Source organism: Paramisgurnus dabryanus, chromosome 8 (assembly GCF_030506205.2).
Source record: "Paramisgurnus dabryanus chromosome 8, PD_genome_1.1, whole genome shotgun sequence".
Lineage (NCBI taxonomy): Eukaryota > Metazoa > Chordata > Actinopteri > Cypriniformes > Cobitidae > Paramisgurnus > Paramisgurnus dabryanus.
Window position 1 is genome coordinate 28344364 of NC_133344.1, and position 21324 is coordinate 28365687.

The 21324-nt window shown below is 36.9% G+C and overlaps 1 protein-coding gene across 1 annotated transcript in view; it reads left to right on the plus strand.

Moving 5' to 3' along the window:
* zbtb16b (zinc finger and BTB domain containing 16b) overlaps positions 1-21324 on the plus strand; it is a 65851-nt gene that overhangs the window by 14961 nt on the left and 29566 nt on the right. Inside the window, exons 3-4 of the mRNA XM_065281379.2 lie at positions 7105-7202; positions 18313-18399. Of these exons, the coding sequence (XP_065137451.1) occupies positions 7105-7202; positions 18313-18399 (185 nt within the window). The remainder of the gene's footprint in view (positions 1-7104; positions 7203-18312; positions 18400-21324) is intronic.

Here is a 21324-nt window from a genome sequence, read left to right on the forward strand (position 1 = left end):
GATTGCACACATCAGCCTCTGAATTGCTCTCTCAGTGGGAAAGGTACTCTAGCAGCACAGCTCTGGCCTGCCATTAATCAAAGCCACTTCCAGTGGCCCACTCCAGCAACACAAGCGCTTGCCCTGTCTCAAACAGACAGCTCAACAATTTGTCTCCGTAGAGAAAGTCGACATTTTAATGCCGGCATTTTATTAGGAATGTATAACACCAGCCTGTTGAGACGAAATGAACCATCATCTTTTCAGATTTGTTTTTCTCCTCTAACATCATCTGAGCTGTTTATTTCAAAGCAGATGCACTTAAATCAATCAGCGGATTACGTTTGACCCGTTAGCTCTTTCAGAGATGCACATTGTGTGCTAAAAATCAATTTATTTATCTAACCTCAGGATTATTTAATGTTCTTCTGTTACCGGTCCTAATGCGCATATCAATGTCCAATATTGGAGCACAGACTGAACTATTTGAATAATGCAACGAGTTGTCAAAATGTATAATGTGTTCATTTTGGATTTCCTTACAACAACAGTCTGTTTTGACTGGGATAGGGACGAAGTGTATTGATTTTCCACTCATTGTTCCATTTGCCAGGTATTTCTACACATTTGAGATCAGTGTTGTTATATCTCTTGTGTCTTTTAAGTGGGATTTCTGAAAGGTTTTCTGCTATTGAACAGTTAAAATGTTGGTCAGCGGTTTAGCACTATGTCGATTATTATTAGCAACTCACAACAATTAACTTTGCTTACATAAAATGTAAATGTTGAAGAAATAGTTCAACCAAAATACAAAAAATTGTCAAAATAGTTTCTCGTTGCGTTTCGAAATTGAGGTTGGTTGCAATTTGCAATATCACAGCTAGTTGTCGATAAAACACATAGTGTAACATTAAATGCACGATAAGTCACTTTTGATCAAAGGCTTATTTCACACTGCAGGTCTAAATGCTCAGTTCGATTGTTCGCATTTACATGCTACAGCCATTAGTCTCATTTGTGAACTGTTTAGACGGTTTCAGCAGTAACAACATAAACAAGCGCTTTTTGTGGTCAACACGTAACTTCCGGTAAACTCGTAAGTAATAAGTAACAAAGTAATTTATATGTAGTTTATTTATATAACAAGCAAAATAAACAACACATAGATTTCCTACACTCTAAAAAGAAACGGTGCTTTATAGCACCAAAAGTGGTTCTTTGCTCGTAATCATAGAAGAACCGTTTTTAGTGCCATATAACACCGGTGAAGCACCAGTGAAGCACCTGTGTAGAACCATATAGTGCTATGTAGAACCATATGTGGTGCTATATGGCCCCTATTTGGTTCTACACAGGTGCTTCACGGGTGCTTCACCGGTGTTATATGGCACTAAAAACGGTTCTTCTATGATTACGAGCAAAGAACCACTTTTGGTGCTATATAGCACTGTTTGTTTTTAGAGTGTAGGCAAACCAAAACATTTGTTATTTTTGAGGAGGTATTTGTTCAAGAGTTCAGTTTAGCAACTAGTCAGACCATTAAAAAAACTGAAACCGGTGACTGTCGTAAGAAAATCAGATATCGGTCAAAAAAGTCAGCAAAAGTCTAATTTGGCCCACTTTCGCCTGCAGTGTGAACGTAGCCAAAGTGTCAGCCAAAGTCAGAAATCAAGTCAATGATAGGCTATAATTTTATAAACCATGTACAACTTAGCTGGCTTAGAGGTATGTTCATTATTCATCTTTAGATGCAGAGCAGGGCTTTGAACCAGATCTTTTTCCCAGTTGGTTCTTTCCGAACAGAAACAGTATTTTAACGTTTCTGGTTTTCGGTTTTAAACCTAAAATTGACGTTCCTGAACCAGTTAGAACAAAAAAATAAAGTTCCCGAACTGGTTGATAACGTTCCATGTCAGTTGTGGGACATACAAATAAGTAGGCTGATCATTAGGACATTAAACTTAAATTATTAGTCTACATTAATTTTCCTTAAGTCTCTATCTTGTCATCAAACATTAAAAATGTTACATTATGTAAGCGGCATAACTGTAATTCTGACATGCCTATATTTGTTTCAGCATTATACATGAATTAAGACAAGGACAATTTCTGCCATTTCGTTTATTGGCAAGCAACTTAAACAAATGTTTTTATTAGAAAAAGAATACTGTGGTATTTCGAGATCATTTTGTTTGTATGTGTCCTGTCAAGAACAGAAAGATTGTTAGCTTGTTTTTTTAAAAACGCATCTCTCCGTGTATACACTTCTGAGTCCACTTAAACACACACACACACACACACACACACACAGATGGAGGATGAATTCGAAACGGCGCTTTGGGAAGAAGATGCAGCATAAACAGTCGCTCGGTGAAGTGAACTTCACAGAGTCGTATTGCACAAAAATTTTGTGCAAGAACGAAAAAATTACGGTATTAACCAGTTACCATTATTTTAAATAAACGTTTCTGTTCCACAACATATATTTTTTGAAAGTTTCTGGTTTCGTTTCTGTTCCTTGCAAAACATCAAAAGTGTCTGGTTTTCGTTTTCGTTCCGTGAACCGTTTCAAAGCCTTGATGCAGAGTGATCTCTAAAAATCTATATTAGCCTTTAAACATGAGCCGATATGAGATTTTGGCGGTATGATAAAACATTAAATGGGACATATCATGAATTCTTGACTTTTTCCACGTTTAAGTGCTATAATTGGGTCCCCAGTGCTTCTATCAACCTAGAAAATGTGAATAAGATCAACCCAGTAACTAGGGATGCGCCGATACCACTTTTTTGGAATACGAGTACGAGTACAAGTACTTGCATTTCAGTACTTGCCGATACCGATACCGAGTACTTAATAAAAAACATGATTTAAATTTACAGGTAACAGCTTTAGTCATATAATTTAACAAAAAAACAAGGGACTAGTTTTCCAGTTTGTTGTAAACTCTGCCTCTTTGGACAACACAAGAGGCATTAACCCCTTACACGCCGCTCAAACATAGACATTTCTCAGACCGTGGTATCGATCCCTGGTATCGGGGGACTTTTAACGAGTACGAGTACTTTAGAAAATGTGGTATCGAGGCCGATACCCGATACCAGTATCGGTATCGCTGCATCTCTACCAGTAACTATGTTGTGGTAAACCTTTTTCTGCAAGCATGTGAAAAAATAGGTAATAGACATTTGGCTCCCCTTGTGATGTCAGAAGGGGATAATACCGCCCCTTAATCTGCACTATCCAACTGCTATTTAGTGCAGAGATCAGCTCATCTGCATTAGCTCATTTTAAAGGACACACCCAAAAACAGTTCATTGTTGCTCACACCTACAAAGTCTAAAGTATAATGAATTATCTATATGATATTTTGAGCTAGAACTTCAAATACGTACTCTGGGGACACGAAAGATGTATTTGACATCTTAAAAAATAAGTCTTGAGAAATGTCCTCTTTAAGCAAAAATACCATGGTTCCATGGTGTTGCGGTATTGCCACTGCAACATGTGTTTTTAACATAATACATTTTATTTTTAGGCAACATACAACATGTATAATAAAGCCTTTAATATATAATATTATTTCGGAAATGTATTTTTGTAATGTATATCAATGTAAACATCAAATCAGTTAAATGACTTAATGATTAAATTATTTTGTGTAAACACAGCTCGTACCTTGAAAACGGTATCACTAAAAAGGGCACATGCCTATTAGCCATATTCACCAGTCACTTATTTGGCTGCCTTTACCATTTATAATAACTCTACAGTTTGTATACAGTATTGTTAAAAAGCTTTTCTGTGTTGCGCTGTGTCAGTGTACACTTTTTAAAGCTTATCTCTGCTGTAATGTGTCATTTTTATCCCAACAGCAGTATACAGTTAAGATAACGGCAGTTTTTTTCGGAACACATGAATCTGTAGATAATGTCTCCTGGCTGCCTGCAGCAGCGCTCAGCATGTCCAGCTCGCTTGAGTGGATATTGTTTATGGGAGGCTTGGCACTGTCAGGCGCTCTATTACAGACCTGTGTTGTGGCTGCGAAGGGCAACGACTAGGCAGAGGCTTCATAGCTTAAAATTGTGAAACGCAGCACGCATTCTGTGTCCGCGTGCCCTCGACCAAAGGGCACGTGACCCTGAGCAAACATCGTCCGTGAAATAAAACGTCCAGAGTGAAAGGTGTTGACTTGTTCCATTTTAATCTGAAAGAAGGTCTATAACCAATTAAATTCGATTACTTTAAATGAGTTAATATTTTAACATGACCGTTCCTGGTGTCGGAGAGGGTTAACATTAACAGCTTTTTTCAAGGTGAAATAATATGCCCCTGTTCATAATGAGTCTGCGTGTGTCTGCGGGCGCCCCGGTTGTGGAGCGATGATAATTAAGGGCTCTAAAGCAAGAATAAAGGTTACGTCTGCGATGGGCTCGGCCGGCTGCTCGTTGATGCAGCGCACGTGCCGACTGTGTCTGCGTGTGTGGCTGGAATTCACATGAAAGGAGACGGGCGAGTAAGGAGAGCGAGAGTGGGCGGGAGACAAGTACTTGATATGTATAGAGTGACTCAGTTAAACATACCAAAGCCGGGTATTTCAGGAGCGTTTAATACGTTTTAATTAAAACAAATATTTTGAGCCAGAGCACAGGTTGAAAGGACAGAGGACGGTTGGCATGTTTGACTTTGATACGTGCTTTTTGGCCAGTCGGTTAAAAGTCAATGTTACTACTTGTATATTTGTCTAGGTTCATTGTGTACCCTCTCTCTGACGAGTGTGTGTTTAATTTTTGATAAAACTGAGCCATAAATGTTTTTTTGTTGATGCCACCAGGTCACTATGTCTGGATGGTAAATATTTCATTGCTGTGCTCAGACAAGTTCTGACATGGGCATTGCGCACACCTATTTGCAGTGTTTTGAACACAGACCTTTATATCTGTATATATATTTAGGCTATAATATGTACACTTTTCAGTTCATTAACTGCTTTTATGTGTATTAGGCGTAATTGATTCAGACCTGCTTGATGAAAATCTCGAGTGCATGAAGACTTAGAAATGTGCGGCCAAAAGCTTTCACAGCGCACTGTTGAGAATATTCAACCATCGAAACAAACCTCAAGCCAGAGACAGAGTGGTGCTTAAAATATCAGGAGTTTTTTTTTAGGAATAATACACATTAAAGCAACATTTTAACCTAAAATTAAACTCCTATAATTATTCAAACTAACTCAAACGTGATGACAACACATAAGGAAACAAGATTAACACTTTACAGTAAGGTTTTATTTGTTAACTGTTACGATTACGAAATTTGGCTGACGGTTATTTGCCTAATAAATTGATGATTAATTGTCTGTTTTATTGCTTTGACATTTAATTCTCATACGTTTTATGTTTGTTTATGAAATAATTCTCACACATTGTTGTGATTATTTAAATTAAATCTTTTGCAAGGTTTACCTGGCAGTAAATATTAATACACATAACACACACATATTTAAAAGTAATTAATTATTGAATGAATATATCTTTAAAAAACTGAAAATATAAATAAACACAATAAAGTGTCTAAGAAATAAAAATGCAATCAAAATAAACTGACTATATCAGAATAGGCCTTAAATAGTAGCCAATCCTACTAAGGTCATATTAGTACTGGACCACATGGCTGCAAAAAAAACGATTCCCTAAATGTCCTTAAAAATAGCATCTGCTTATAAAAGTTTTTCAGCATTTTTTAAATGCTCTTTATCCTTTGTATTGACTGGCTTTGCAATGTATCACGTTACACTGTCAGTTAAGCAGCGCCATATGATACATCTCATTTATACAGCTGCTGCAGCTCCCCCTTGTGTTTTTTAGAGTGATATGCAATCATTGCGGTGATTTGAAATTCAAGTTCAAGTTCATTTTATTTCTATAGCACATTTAAATATGGCCGCAGGCCAACCAAAGTGCTGTACAAGCAAATAACAAAAACAAATAGATATACAATAAGCTTTAAAACAAAGAAGAAAGCCATCATGCAATTATTATCAGTGGTTGATAATAATTGCATGATATCACCGCGATGAGGTCAAACAATCACAAGACGACGATTATTGAATCATTGTGACAGCCCTATTAATGTTAGTAAGTGCATATCTAATGTGAAATAGCAATGAGCAATATAGTGTTTCAACATTTATAAATCTTTGTTAGTTTAAATGTAATGTTAATGTTAAAAAATTTAGTTCACTGTAAAAAAAGGCAGCATGAGGTTAAAATAAGTTGATTGTGCAAGTCAATTGAACCTACTATTTTAAGTTTTGACTTAAGTTGACATAATGTATAAAAAAGTAACATAAAAATATATGTTGATTTGATATAATTTTGATATAATAACATGAACTAAGATTAATAAATGCTGTATTGTTCATTGTTAATTCAAGATAGCTAATGCATTAAAGGTGGTGTGTGCAAATTTTAGCGTCATCTAGTGCAACCAACAGCTAACCCCTCAATTTCAATGTGCATATAATAGCCACCAAAGGACAAACATGTTGTCGTATGAGACAACGTAGAGATGAAACGTGCCCTGTAGATCGGTTTGGCCATCTAGGGCTACTGTAGAAAGATGACAGCAACTTCCATGTAAGGTGACTCGCGGTGTATGTAAATAAAACGGGTCATTCTAAGGTAATAAAAACTTTACAGTTCATTATGTAAGGTCTTTATACACCACCGATAATAGAGTTATGTACAGTATATTATATTAAGAGATTCTTCTAAAAGTTACACACTGCACCTTTAACAAATACAACCTATCTGTAAAGTGTTACCGACAAAATGTAATCAAAAATGAAAATGTATTTTCTCGTTGTCTTATAAATCATATTTGTTTTGAATCATAACAGCACTTTTTTATGAAAATCAAAGAATCAATGCTTTATTTGGCTCTAATTTAATTTTGCTGTACAGTATATTATCTAAAGCTCAATAGTACATAGGAAGCCTAGATACGTTTTTAGAAATAGATCTGATGTGACTGATCAAAGTGTATATATACTGTTAGTACTGTATGATAGCACTCACATATTCAACACCAGCTTTATCTTACATTATGTGTTGCATTTACAGAAAGTTGCATGGTGGAGTCAAGACCTTTGGATGCGAGTTCTGCGGAAAGCAGTTTCTGGATAGTTTGCGACTGAGGATGCATATGCTCTCTCATTCAGGTAAATCCCACTCATGAACACTGGCATTACACAGAAATAATACAGGGGAGGGTTCAAATATACATGGAAATGATACATGATCACTAGGCTTACGACGGTCTGAAAATAGTGTTTGTGTTGCTCAGTGGGTAGAGCATTGTGTTAGTAGTGCAAAGGTCATACACAAATTTGATTTCATGAAAGTACTCTGGACCAAGTTTCAACAGAATTTAAATATCAGTTTTTCACAATTAAAATTGCATTTAAGTTTAAATTCACAAATTGGTACAGATGTCATGTGTGTGGGCCTAAAGGTGTACGCAAGGGTCTACGTATATTGCATGTGATGCAATTTTCCAGTGCACAAAAACATACTATACTCCGGGCTTACCTATAACAAACTATTATGAGCTTCCTGTTGCCCTGTTGTCATCCACCATGTAAGAAACACTTAACCTGCAGTAGCACACGGGACAAATTGCACTTCCGTGTATTCGTGACGGGTGTGTTTAGTTATCCCGGATTTCCCATTCCGCTCTCATCTGCGTCTCAACTGTAACATTTCGGGCCTGGCTGGAATCCAGTCTGGGCAGTTTGCCACGCTATTAGTACAGTATGTACAGTTAATCCTTGCCAACTTTTTTTGGTGTATTGTAATGAGGAGGTATACAAAACAAACATGCTCAAGGCAGAAGACAGCTCCAGTTGTTTATACACATCCAGAGCTATAATTAAATAATCATGGTGAAATGTTTGGCAGGACATCTTACGTAAGTGTTTGGTATTGTTTTGCATAATGTGCTCTATTAAAATAACTTGGATCTTTCCCTTTTGAGTGTTGTTATCGGTGGGTCACTTGCATAATCGTAGACAAATTAGACACAGACTGAAAAATGAAGTCTGGCAGCGAGAGACTGTGTTTTTGCCTGTTGTACAGCTGTTGTTGCTTTTTCCCTTTCTTTCTTCTTTTTAGGCAGTACCAGTTACTGACCTAGGTTTAGCATCAGTATCAGAGCTAGGTTTTATTCACATAGATAATTTAGGGGATTTTTTAAAAATAGTATTGGGATACGTACCAGGCTACATTCAAACCCATAGCTCCGACCTCAGGATCAGGAATGTGTGATTGATGCTGATTAAATTCGGTACTTGGCCTGAGTAAATTGTGCTTCAAAGGGGAATGTACTGTTGCAAGTGAAGGAGAAATACACTTAAACTGGCAGCGGTGAGTGTGTGCGAGTCCGTCCACCTGTCTGATTAAGTCTGTAGTCGTCTCTCTGAAAGGATTTGTGAAGCACACCTCACTTGACTCTATCAGCTCAGGTTTCGCTCAAGATTCTGACAGTACCCTTATCCAAATTAACCTAAAATTTCCTTCTCTTTACGTCGGTTTCTCATGCTCTTTTCTGAAACCTTGTGAGCTGACTAGTGGTGCAACGGATCGCAGTTGATCCGTGATCCGTACGGATCACGACCCACGGTTCGGCTCGCATGTGATTCGCGGATTAATACGCAAATTTAAATAGGGAAAGTTTATAATTTGTAAGTGTTATAAAGGTTTGCAAATGTTAACATTCAAGTGATTTTAAACAGTTTAACTGCGAAACGGCGCTAAAGTGATCAGTTTACTTTACGCACAAACGCACGCGTGCGGTTGAATGCGTCCGGTCCAGCTCGAGTCAGACGTAATCATCCTTCAAAGATCAGAACTCTTGATGTTTACATTTCAGAGAGTTGCGCTACTCTCTCTCATACTGTAGTGTATTAAAATACATTTGGCTAATAGAGCAATGAAAAACAACGTAACGTTTTTATGTGGGACGACAGTAATGCTGCGCCGTCTGTTATTAACTCTTTGTCTGTGTCTTTGCGCTCGTTTAAGGGGACTCGGTAGTGCACAAACAGAGAGATGCAGTCTGTGCACATTTGGTCTTAAAGAGACAGTAAGCTCAATTGACCTACTTAAGTCTGTGTCATTAATGTTAATCAAACAACCCAAGACAAAGAGAAAATCACTTCTGAAGCTTTAAAAAAATAATAATTACATTTAATTAATATAATAAATGCAGTGTTATTATTCATTTGATTTCTGTAACTAATGATTTTAGACCTTACTTAATGTGCAACCTTGTTCTTTTTATAAATGTTTGTAATTTCTTGATTTGTTATTAGAATTTTCCCATACTTTTTTTTTTTGCTGATCCGAAAAATGATCCGATCCGTGCCTCAAAATCCGTAATGTGATCCGAACCGTGAGTTTTGTGACCCGTTGCACCCCTAGAGCTGACTATAGGGATGCAGCATTTTAAAACATCATCGGCACTAAATGCTTTTCCAAAAGGTATATGTATTAAACAGCACCTATTGTCCGATTCACGTTTTTACATTTCGTTTGGTGTGTAAGTGTGTATTAGTACATGTTATCGATATGCAAAAGGTACAAACCCCAAAGTAAACGATGAAGTGAGTTATCATCTCAAACGTAAATCTCTTTTCTTGGACTACAACAAACACACAGATTGTAGGCAACAGTTTACTTCCTGGGATTGGTGATGTAGACAAGACTCACAGCCTGTAAGTTAACTCCTGTTAGCATTGCATTGCGAGCAAATCTTTCAAACATGGTAAGGAGCGTTACATTTCCGGCTGACGTCAGAGGTATTCAGGCAAAACACAACATACAGATTAGCTGGCCAATCAGGAACACAGAGCTTTTCAAATCCATGCTTTACAGGAAGAGAGTGAAATCTGGAGCTACAAAAATGTACGGTGTGTGGAAAATACCGTTATTTTACCGTAAACCACGCGAACACATTGTTTTATACCAAATAAACAAAATAACGTTGTTTTAGCAATGAAATAGGTGCTCTTTAAGCTGCATTATATGATGACTGTTCCTGTAGCTCCATGGTAGGGCATAAGTGCAAACGTTTGTGGGTTTAATCCCAGGGAAAACACACAATGATAAAATGCATACCTTGTTCGGATCAAAGCTTCTGCCAAATGCGTAAATGTAAATTATATCCGACTTTCATCAGATTTCAAGGCAGCATCCCACGTGTCCTTAACTGAAAAAGGCAATCCCAGAATGCATTGTGGTGAGCTCTTAAACACACAAACAACATATGGAGCCACAGTACAGTGCAGCTGCAGCTACAGTAAATAAATATGTTTCATGTTGAAGTGTTAAACATACAGTAATACAACATTTTACCCAACAAGTTCATAAAATCAAACAGTGTTCTGTATGAAGCTTTGTTTGTGTTTTGCTACTTATGTAGAGCATATCATTCACTTATGAGGTTTTATGATGGTTGGGATGTTGCCTGTAAAGGCAGAAAGGGAGCTTGATAGATTTTAAAACAGAGCTTCTGTATGTTGTTGATCTTTTTTCTCATTTTTTATTCTTTCATAAAAAATAAAAAAGGTTTATTATTGTTCCATAATCCATCCCACCTAATCTGTCATAAATCAATATCATAAACACTGGCAACAATATTCAGTTACTCCCACATTTAATCTGCTCGTAATCCACTGTGGCACCTGTTCACACGCCACACGACAGCATAAAAGTGATCATCATCATGTGCAGCACTGAAGCTGAAAAGCCCAGTCAAGATGTTTTGTCGTAAGATCTCTCTCTCTCCTGTCTATTCGGTCTTTTTCTGTCGTTCTCTCTCTGTCTGGGTGTCTGAGAGAAGCCCTGCTCTCAAGCCTGGCGGCACTCCAGCTCTTCCCTCGCGCTGATGACATCATCAGCTGCCGGCAGGTCTGGATGTTCTGCCAGCATTCTGGAGCATTTATGATCGCTCGCAGATGTGTGTCCAGGAACATACTGTACCCAAATCCCAAAATTAATCAAACTTGACTGCTCTCCAAGCCACCGCTCTCCAAAATAGTGTGGAGGGAGGGTGCCGCTCCAGTCCAAAATAAAACAAAAATGCAGAACTGCTTGTTTACAAAATGTGAACTGCTGGCTGTTTGAGGACGGATCGGACGCTAAGTGGTTGAGAGGTGCCACCACACCCGTTTCTCTTTAACTCTAATCAGCTGGATTAAACCAGCGGTTCTCAGATGGTTTTGCGTCATGACCCAGATTTTTTCTTTTTTGGTAAGGTGGAGTGAATGCAGTGCCACATACTGTAACTCGTACAGTACTGTTTGGGCCATATTTCCTTTAATCTTGTGTAGCGCCGTTGACGTTTGTGGATAAGGATGTGGCACACAACCTGTTTGTGTTGGCATCTGTATAATATGGCTAGCTGTAAATTAAGTGACAGGTGAATCTGATTCTTGTTTTTGTTATCCAAAATAATCACTTAATTATATGCATTTATTTTTGTTTTTCTCTTGATGTGTGCAACATATGAAGAGTTTGGTTTCAAAACGCAATAAATCAATTTTGGTAAAATGTGTTTTCTATACCAAAAACAAGTGACAAGATGACAAATTACTATTCACATAGCATCAGCCGGCATTTTTCCGTCGCCCGAGTGGCTTATGTTTCTTCCCCACCACAGAAAACCATCACCACAGTGCAATCAAAATATTATTTTGTTTTTGTTTGTTTGTTGATCACGATGTACAAAGCAGATGAGAAGAATCAGAATCCATGTACAGTATATTCAACGTGCCACCATTATTGTTTACAATGCATGGAATGGTGCGCTGTGATTGGTAGGAGAAAACGGAAGATATTGGATTTTGTGTAAAATTAAGAATTTACTAACGCATTTTTCGTGTTTCAGGACAAAACTCTTCATATCTACTTAGATTTTTGGCTGGTGACCCACAGGTTGAAATCACTGTAATAATCCACGCATACATCACAGGCCTGCGGTTATCAACATGATAATAAATAACCTCTCTTTGTACTTTGAGAGATTGACAGAAAGGCATTTTGAAAAGGCATTAAACCACTCTGCTATAGGGCTGGTTTAATATCATGACCTTTATGTCTTTGTATTGTAATGGTTGTTTCCACGGTGACCTGTTATTCGACTTCCTCTCACCAATTGCGAAGTAAACATAGTTGTTTTCATTTTGACACCCAAACGCTAACAATTTATGAATGGTAAATAAAGTCTTTAATTTGCAAGGCAGTAAATGGGGAAAAAAATAAATGCAAAAATCTAATTCAGTCGTTATAGCACAGAAAAGCCCTAGATCTTCTGGCCCGTCATTGGATTTAGCAGCTTTAAATCCCTACGGTTGCCAAGTAGCAGAAGCCCTTGTTTTTTAATGGTCTAATTTGGTATTCAGCACGAGATTGAATCTTATTTTTGTATGCCAGACAAAGTGTTTTGATGGAGGGTGATTGGAGCCCAGTCTGGAGGCTGTTTGGGCTGTTTTTTATGGGTTATACAGTACACAATGTGCCTTCTGAAACAGAACACAAACCTATTGAATATGGAGTCTGCTTCATGGGTTTTAAATGGGTGCTGAGGTTTTGGAGGAGAGAGGAAATGCCTGTTAAGAGGCATGTGAGAGAGCGTGGCTGCATCACAACAGAACACATCAGACATACTGTACTGAAAAGACAAATAGGCTATTGAATACGATACTTTCGTGCCTAAAGTGGCTTACTGTGAAGTCAACTAAGTAGGATTTGTGATACAGCCATAGTCAAAACTATACACAGTATAGTCACACTATAGTCACAGTGGCAGTATCCTTTTAAAAGGTCCTAATATGTACCATTAGGTACAGATATGTATACATTTGCTTGAGATATCAATATGTACCTCTGAGGTATTACCGGTAATATAAACTATTCAGTTGCAGAACTTTACTTTTTCAAAGGGTACAGTCCCAATGACAGCTGGGGTACATATTATGACAAATTTGTTTCTGACAGTGTAGAGATAAACTTTACAGCAGGGGTGTTTAACTGATAGGTTGCGTCGAAATGGGTTATAGAGGCAGACATAACTGAATCATTTTGACTTTGGAAACAACACACTAACAGCAAGCCAAGTCAAGGCAGTTTTACAATAAATAATCAAAATATTATGTTCCTGTAGCTCAGTCAGTCTTAGCAGGAGAAAGATTGTGTGTTTGTTTTCATAGGGAACACTTACACAAAAAAAACATTTATAAATGAATTGTGAATGTTAGTCGCTTTGGATATTAATACATTTTAATGATTTTAATGATTTATGTTTAATTTCATGAAAAATGTTGGCCCTAAAGCAAAACTAAATCCGCCTTTCCAATGCACACGACAAATGACGGCCGATAAACCGGAAGTCATTCATTTCTTATGGAGAGTCGCAAAGGGGCTGCGTGAGGTGCCGACCATATGGGATGAGCAATTTTATGATCCGTTTTGAGCATTGGATCCGTTAAAAAAAATTGAACTACATCGCATATGATATGCCGACCGGAAGTGATGTATTTCAGTGTATTCCAATAAAAAACTATGTGTGAGGTGAAAATTATTAATCTTTTTCGTTCAACTTTATCAGTAATGTTTGAATCTTTAAAAAAACTATGGATTACTGATAAGTAGTACATTATTAATTTAATATGTATACGTTATTTTTATCTTGTCTCCATTTAAAAAATATTGGTAGTCTTTGTTCATATATATCCGAAATCACACATTTTTACAGTACTGAAATACAAACGTTAAAACAGTTACTATATAGTATAGTATGAATTAATTCGGACATACTACATCTGCCATGTTGATACATCATGTGACATACGGCGTCATAACAACAAGTTCATTGTTAACTGGAATGACGTTAAACAAACATAATTTAACCACAAGTGAAAGCTGTTTAATATACTGTATGTATTTGCATACAAATAGTGCCGCTTTACCGCTTTCAGATATTTCTTAATAACGAATGGCTCTTTTTCGTTGGATGACTTCTCTCCCTGGGGCTTACGGGATGGTAAAGTGTATTTATTTTGAATGAACACTTGAGGACAGAATTAGGGTACTTTTCTCCTATTGTTTTTCGAATACTATGAATTCAGACATACCACTCACATCGCCTACTGCTTTCGCCCTACTATATAATATAGAAGTAGGCGGTTTAGGAAACAGTGTAAAGGTGTGAGCAAGAAGACTGTGTCAGTATAGACGGTTTTATTGGACGCACGCACTTTGCCTGGCCTGAATTTAACTTCCAGTCTGTGTTTGTTTATCGGTCTGGCTAATGGATAAACTGACATCTGGAACAAATACATTGTCGAAAAAAAATTTTGGTTTCCTAAAGATGAGGGGAGTTGGTGAGCATGGATCACCGCTGTGCGAAAAAAGGTTTGGCTGCCAGGCAAGAATTCAAGGATCTGTAGCTACACTAATTTTACACAATAACATTAGCTCTGTGTAGTCGTTGATAAGCTTTGGCTATGATTTGAACTAAGGTAATTTATTAGTTTTTTATTTATATTGCTATCAGAAATAATCTGCTCTAGAGGGACTTTGTTTTTGATTATTTGCGGAAGTCTACCAGAAGTTAAGTTTGGGCAACAAAAACTGTTTGTTTATGTTGTTGCCGCTGAACCGTCTGAAACTGTATCTATGTGTTTACATTTTGTGTGTTTACTACTTTGTGTGCATACATTTGCAAGGATGGCCAGATGAGTCTATTGACTTTGACTTTAATAGGACAATATTAAATCAACCAACAACACAGAGTGTTTTCATCCATCACAAATGTTCTCTCAGGCATAATTTACGCTCGCCTCGTGACTCACACCATCAAAGTATTTCTGAGTGTGGTTTGTAATGATTCTGAAAACGAGGGCATTTTTAAACTTTAAAGGGCTTTGGGTTGTCGTCCAGAAGGAACAGGACGAAAGTGTATGTGGGAAAGGCGCTAATTTTAGTTGCTAGCTGGCTGACTTCACGAAGCTTGTGGGTGCTTTAATGAGTCATAATAAAGCCATTTAGGGCCAACTGAGTGAAAATAGATATTTGACGAGCCCAGGGTCATTACAGATTAAAATTTTATTGATTTCCTTTAAGACATCTGTGAGGTTGAGGTAAGGAGAGTGCAGGAAATGGTAAAAGTTGGAGAGACTTTGTGTGTCCCCAACTGCACACCATGTGTGGTGAACCAAGTGTGTTGTTCATTTTTCTGTCTTGAGTGGGTCTCGTCCCTCATGAATTGTTCAGGAAAGGCAGCGTCAGCCGGCATTTCTTTTTCTTGGTCGGTGTGTGCGGTTTTTTAAGAGTGGTTTCTGAAGTAAAATGTTTCCTAAAAAACATCCTGGCCTACTTCATAATGGGCCAGCAGCTCCACAGGTGGATCTAATACTAATAATAGATGGATTCCCTTAGGTGGCTTTTCAAGTAATGGCCATCAGAAAAGTTATTTAGTCCAGTTATTAAAATTGGTGATTGCAACTGGGTTAAGTGAAATGTTTTACATTCACTGTTTTTTAATTGTGTGTGTGCTAGGGCACTATTGCGTATAGTCTAATGATCGAGTAAGGAAAATTAAGTGACTACTTAATGATTATTACTGGGAAAAATGGACAATTATAAATACATTTATTCCCCCAGATTGTGTGATTTTAAACGCTCTAAACCATAATTGTATGTAGGAAGTTATGCAAATGTTTTTTATTGTCTTTCTTTCTCTATAGTTTTTGGACACATCTTGTATACTCGTTTTAGTCTGTAGATAATTCATGATTGATGATGAATCTCACAAAGCTGAAAAAATACAGGAGAATATCCAGGGCAATTTACACAATGTAATAAAAAGACTATATTACCTATTGTGTTGTACAAGAAAATGTATCTTGTTTTTTCCATTATAAGTTTTTATGATCATTGGGTAACCCTTCCTCATAACTTCTATTTATCAATCTAATTTCCATAATGTGAAAAAAATATAATATGTAAATAGATGTTTACATGTTTACAGCTAACCATCTTGGTAGACATGTCTTGGTTTAACTTAATACTGTATTACAATAATAAGAATTTATTATGAATCACAATAATAACATTTACATACACACTCTGTAGTAAAACATTCAGACGCATTACAGTAGGTACTGGGGAGGAAATGTGCTTATGTGCCATGGAAATAATGTCTCTTAATTGGCTAAAAAAATCATTTATGCAAAATAGTTTGCAAAAATGTCATTTTGAAATCGGGTGTAAGAAACAAACTTGCCAGGATTTTTTAGATTAATCCCAAGAGACCACCCTTAGAGCTGACAAATAAATTATGTGTTATCTGAAACAAGGGAACATAGCACTAGACCTTTCTTATCAAGACCCTTATCATTTCTTTATTATAGTATGATTATTATTTATTACTGTTACCTTTATGAACACACAATAAATAGGTCTAGTGTTTGCTTTATAAGAAAATATTTCATATATGACAAAATCAGACTGAAGATTCAAAGCGCTTTAATATCCTTCAGGAGATGTTTTGCCTCGGCTTATGGTTTATGGCCTTTTATCAAGACAAGACAAGAGAAAGCTGGCAGCTCTCATAGATAAGAACAGCTCTTTGATACTCTTCGGGGACAGTGGGTTACTCTGTTGAAATTTGGTGGGAAAATGAATGATGTTTATATACAATTTACCCTCAAAAAATTTTAACTTGGGTTTGCAAGTCATTTCAACCTACTATTTTAAGTTTTGACTTGTTGACATAACTTATAAAAACAAAGAAATTGTTTAACCTTATTTGTTAAGTTAAAGTAACGTAAAATATATGTTGATTTGACATCATTTTTATGCTGCGTTTAAACCAGCCGCGGTAGAGGAGGCAAGCGCGGGTGATTTACATGTTGAGTCAATGCAAAGATGCGATAACACGCGGATTATTATCCTGCGGCGCGGTACACGCGTTAAGCGAGGCGTGAATTGAGCGTTGCTGCGGGAAATATTGAGTTGAAAAATCTGAACTTCGACGGATTTCCGCGCTCCATTAACCAATCAGGACCTTGCTGTAGTAGTGACATAATTACAGGAAGCGAGCGGAGTGGCAGAGTCGCGGAAGCCCCTCCCATGACGCAAATTTCCACGTTAATTTCTCGCATTACTAGAATTTCACACGTGGCTTTTACGCGCGAATGAAGTGAGTGAACTCAAATGTTCTACCGCGGCTGGTGTAAACACAGCATTACAGTGTTTCACAAGGTCACATTGAAAATCTGTGAAAATGATAAGCATTCTTTGAATCTGAATCTTTAAACTAAAATGAACAGAATATTGAACCCAGTCTCACAGTGTTGCGTATAAACATTTCTTTAACGGTTATATACTGGTTCTACAGGTATGTTGCAAATGAGTAAAAATCCACAAATATTCCTACGCAGTCTCATGTAGATGCGTATAAATATAAAAAGTGTGAAAATCGTGCAATACATACGCCAAATTCCAATTTTGCATGCTTATGATACAACAGTCCTTTCCATTCACTTAAACGGCGCATCTTTTTTGTTGTTTTATTTATTGTTTTCTCAATTATTATTATTTTTTGCTTTTTTTATCATTTTCGCTTGGGTTTAGGGTTAGAACTACTTTTTGTTATTTATAAAAATGACCTTCTAACCCAAACCCCAATTCTAACCCCAACTCTAAGCGACCATGGCTTAAATATAGACAAAAACATGGAGAAACCTGTATATTAAATAACCTCCTTAAGCAAATCTAAAATCTAACCCTAAACCCAAGCAAAATGGTTTAAAAAACAGAAAAAAAATTGAAAAACCAATAAATAAAACGACAAAAAAAGATGCGCTGTTGAAGTGAATGGAAAGGACTGGCGTATAATATGCACGCCAAATTGGAATTTGGTATATATATTGCACGATTTTCACACTTCTATTTCTATTTATACACAACTACATGAGACTGGGTAGGAATATTTGTGGATTTTTACTCATTTCAACATACCTGTAGAACCAGTATATAACCGTTAAAGAAATGTAATATTTAAAATGAATAGGAAATATCAAAGCCTCACCCAAGCACATTTGTAAAAGAGTTATTTGATGACATGGATCACCAGGACTTCTGGAGTTCATGCCAGCTTGAGTAGGGCTAGACAACTAAATCATGCATGCTATATTGATGAAGTACTGTATTCATTGATGTAAACAAGTCAAAATCGTAATGAAATGTGTTGTCCCTGTTTTCCAGCTGGACCAAAAGCACTAGTATGTGATCAATGCGGAGCTCAGTTTTCGAAGGAAGATGCCCTGGAAGCCCATCGGCAAACACACACAGGTAGGAACCTCATCTCAACTCCATCCATTTCTCTAAAATCCCCATTAAACTGCACTGAAGTGTAAATGCAACCTTCACGTTCTGTTTATCAGCGAAGTAATCGTGTTTATCACCCTATCAAAACTCCATTCAGATGCTCTTCCATTATTTAGAAGGGAAGGTTTACTGCCCTCTAAAATTTCAGCCTGTAACATGTGCTTATTGCGGGGCAGGCCAATAAAGCGCTGTGGCACAGCGGCCGTGCCGTGTTTCAACAATCTTCATCACTTTGTCTAAACATGGCACGCTATTGTGCTACATTTGTTCGAGCGACTGTACAGAGTTACCCAGACCTGTGAGTCATCAGCGCTTTGGCGCGCTCATTAACGCCAACAGCTCTCAGCTGCTACCCTGCTGTCAAATATTCACATTAAATGACATCTGATGACTGTACGCTTTTGCTTTTAGACTTTTTAATAATCATTTTGAAGGTCAGGTGAATAGTGTGCTCGGATACAGGTTGGCATGGTGCGGGGATAATGTGTGTAAACTTGTTTTTGCGGGGGTTAACATGAGTCACAGAGACATTGAATGTTGTGTAATTGTATTACGGAAAAAATGATTAACATTTTAACAGTTAATTATGTTTAAAAGTTTATTTATTAAACATGTTAATTATGTAAAAGTTTGTTTGTCCATATTTGACCTAACCATTGCAATCAATTTTGTGTTTAAAAGACGTCTGATAGCAGCCCAAACAAAGCCCAGGGGTCTCATTTATAAAACTGTGCGTAGGATCCCTAAAAGTCTACGTATGCACAAAAGTCAAAAATGTCATATGCCAAAAAATATTAAGACTTATAAAACAAAGCAATGTTCCCTTTATAAATCACAGATCACCTGCAAGTGTGCGTACATGAATCATCCTCAGATCCCACCCTGCAAGCCATTTTCCAATTAGGTTTGTTTTTTTATAGATCACAACCTTTGCGTGGGAACTGGCGTAAGCACGTTTCCAGACCTGTTTTGTGCACACGCACAGTTTATAAATGAGACCCCAGATGTCTAGGCTAAAACAAGGCAACATTTGAGCTGTCAAGGAAAATTTAATAGTCGTCTAACCATGACCCAAAAATAAATGAGATTAATAATCCCTTGCATGATGGGATAGTTCACATGATGGGATAGCAAAAATTATATGTAACCAAATCCAGATTTTTTTTGGAAGTAGGTTACTCGTAGCCAGGCTATATCGGATCTATACTGTAGTTAACCTAGACGTGAAATAATGGCTATTGCTTGGGTTAAAACAAACAAGCATTTTTGTGCAGGTTGAGAGTGCAAGGGTACTCTAAAAACTGCTGGGTTGTTTTAAAACCAATGCTGGGTAAATATTGCACAGAACATATGTTGGGTTATAAAAAAGCCTATGCCCGGTAGTCATTACCAACCATTAGTTGAAACAACCCACACTGTAAAAAGTAAAAGTTGGATAAATAAAAAATTACTTAATTTGGTAACACCTAAAAAGATTTAGTTGTTTAAACTTGTATGTTTAAGTAAAAGAAAAACACTTTAAATGAAAAATTTAAGTTCAAATAACTCAAAGGATTAATTTTTTTTTAAATCCCAAAAATTTATTTACCCCCATGTCTTCTAAAATGTTCATAAAAATATGTACTTTTAAACCACAACTTCTCATCTTGTGCCAGCGCGAATTTACGTAATGCGTCATAATGACAAAGGTCGAGCATGACTTTTGCAAAACTACGGCCCCAGTGTTTACAAGTGTGGAGAAATGTCCTCATGTAAGATTATTGTTTAAAATGGTCCGTAAATGTGCGTTTCACATATTCGACGTCACACACATCATGACGTCACACACTTTCGACGTCATGATACATTACGTGAGGTCGCGCTGCCACATCACACGGCTAGTGCAAGACGAGAAGTTGTGGTTTAAATGTACTTTTTTATTTTTCTTGCCCAAAATGACAATGGTTTTGCTAGATAAGACCTTTATGGCTCGTTTGGGATTGTTTAGAGATCTTTGAAGGTGCATTGAAACTGCAATTTTAAACTGCATTTAAACTGTAAACTGTTGGGGTACAATGAAGTCTATTAAAATATGAAAAGTCTGAAATTTATAAATAAAAGTCTGAAAAATCCTGGAATGTTTTTCTCAAAAAAGACATCAACATTTTGGAGTAAATTATCCAGATGTTTTACAAAGTTATTAAGCTAGGGGCGTTGATCTATCATTTTACTTTATACAGTGCAGCATTTGTTTTGAAGCAACACAACATAGGTTTATGTAAAACCCAACATCTATTTGGTTAAAAACTACCCAACAATACAGTTTCACAGTTTACTCAATGCTTACTCTTCTGATCAATAAAGTAACAACTTTTAATCGTCCTTGATATTGATATATATGTAATGAATTGCCATTAATATTTAACACATCATGTAATTATTTAGATTATACATTTTTAATCAGTTGACAGCCCTGAGGTGAAGACAAAAGCTGTAATAGCTATAATAAGCGATACGTGCTACCTACTCAAATACCCATGGCCTAGTGGTTTGCCTGACACAGTGAGCCATGGGGCTTATGTGGATGAAATGAGTTCAGCTTGGTACAAACACGATCTTTCCTATGATCTCTTCACTAACATGATCAATAACATACCTTTCTAAGTCAATTGTGTCAAATGGCAAAGACATTTATTCCTACTATGTCCTAATTTATACCTGTAATTCACTTATTGGTTTGTCATTCAGTCTAAAGAGACGGCCGTCAGAGGATACAGTCTGTCACAGGTATTGCAGACTGCACTAATTAATTCTCTCTCTCTTGGTATAAAAATGTTTCATGGGGCTAATGATCCACATGTTGAGTCTATATAAAGGTTGAGTCCTAATTAAAACAAGGTGCCATACTTT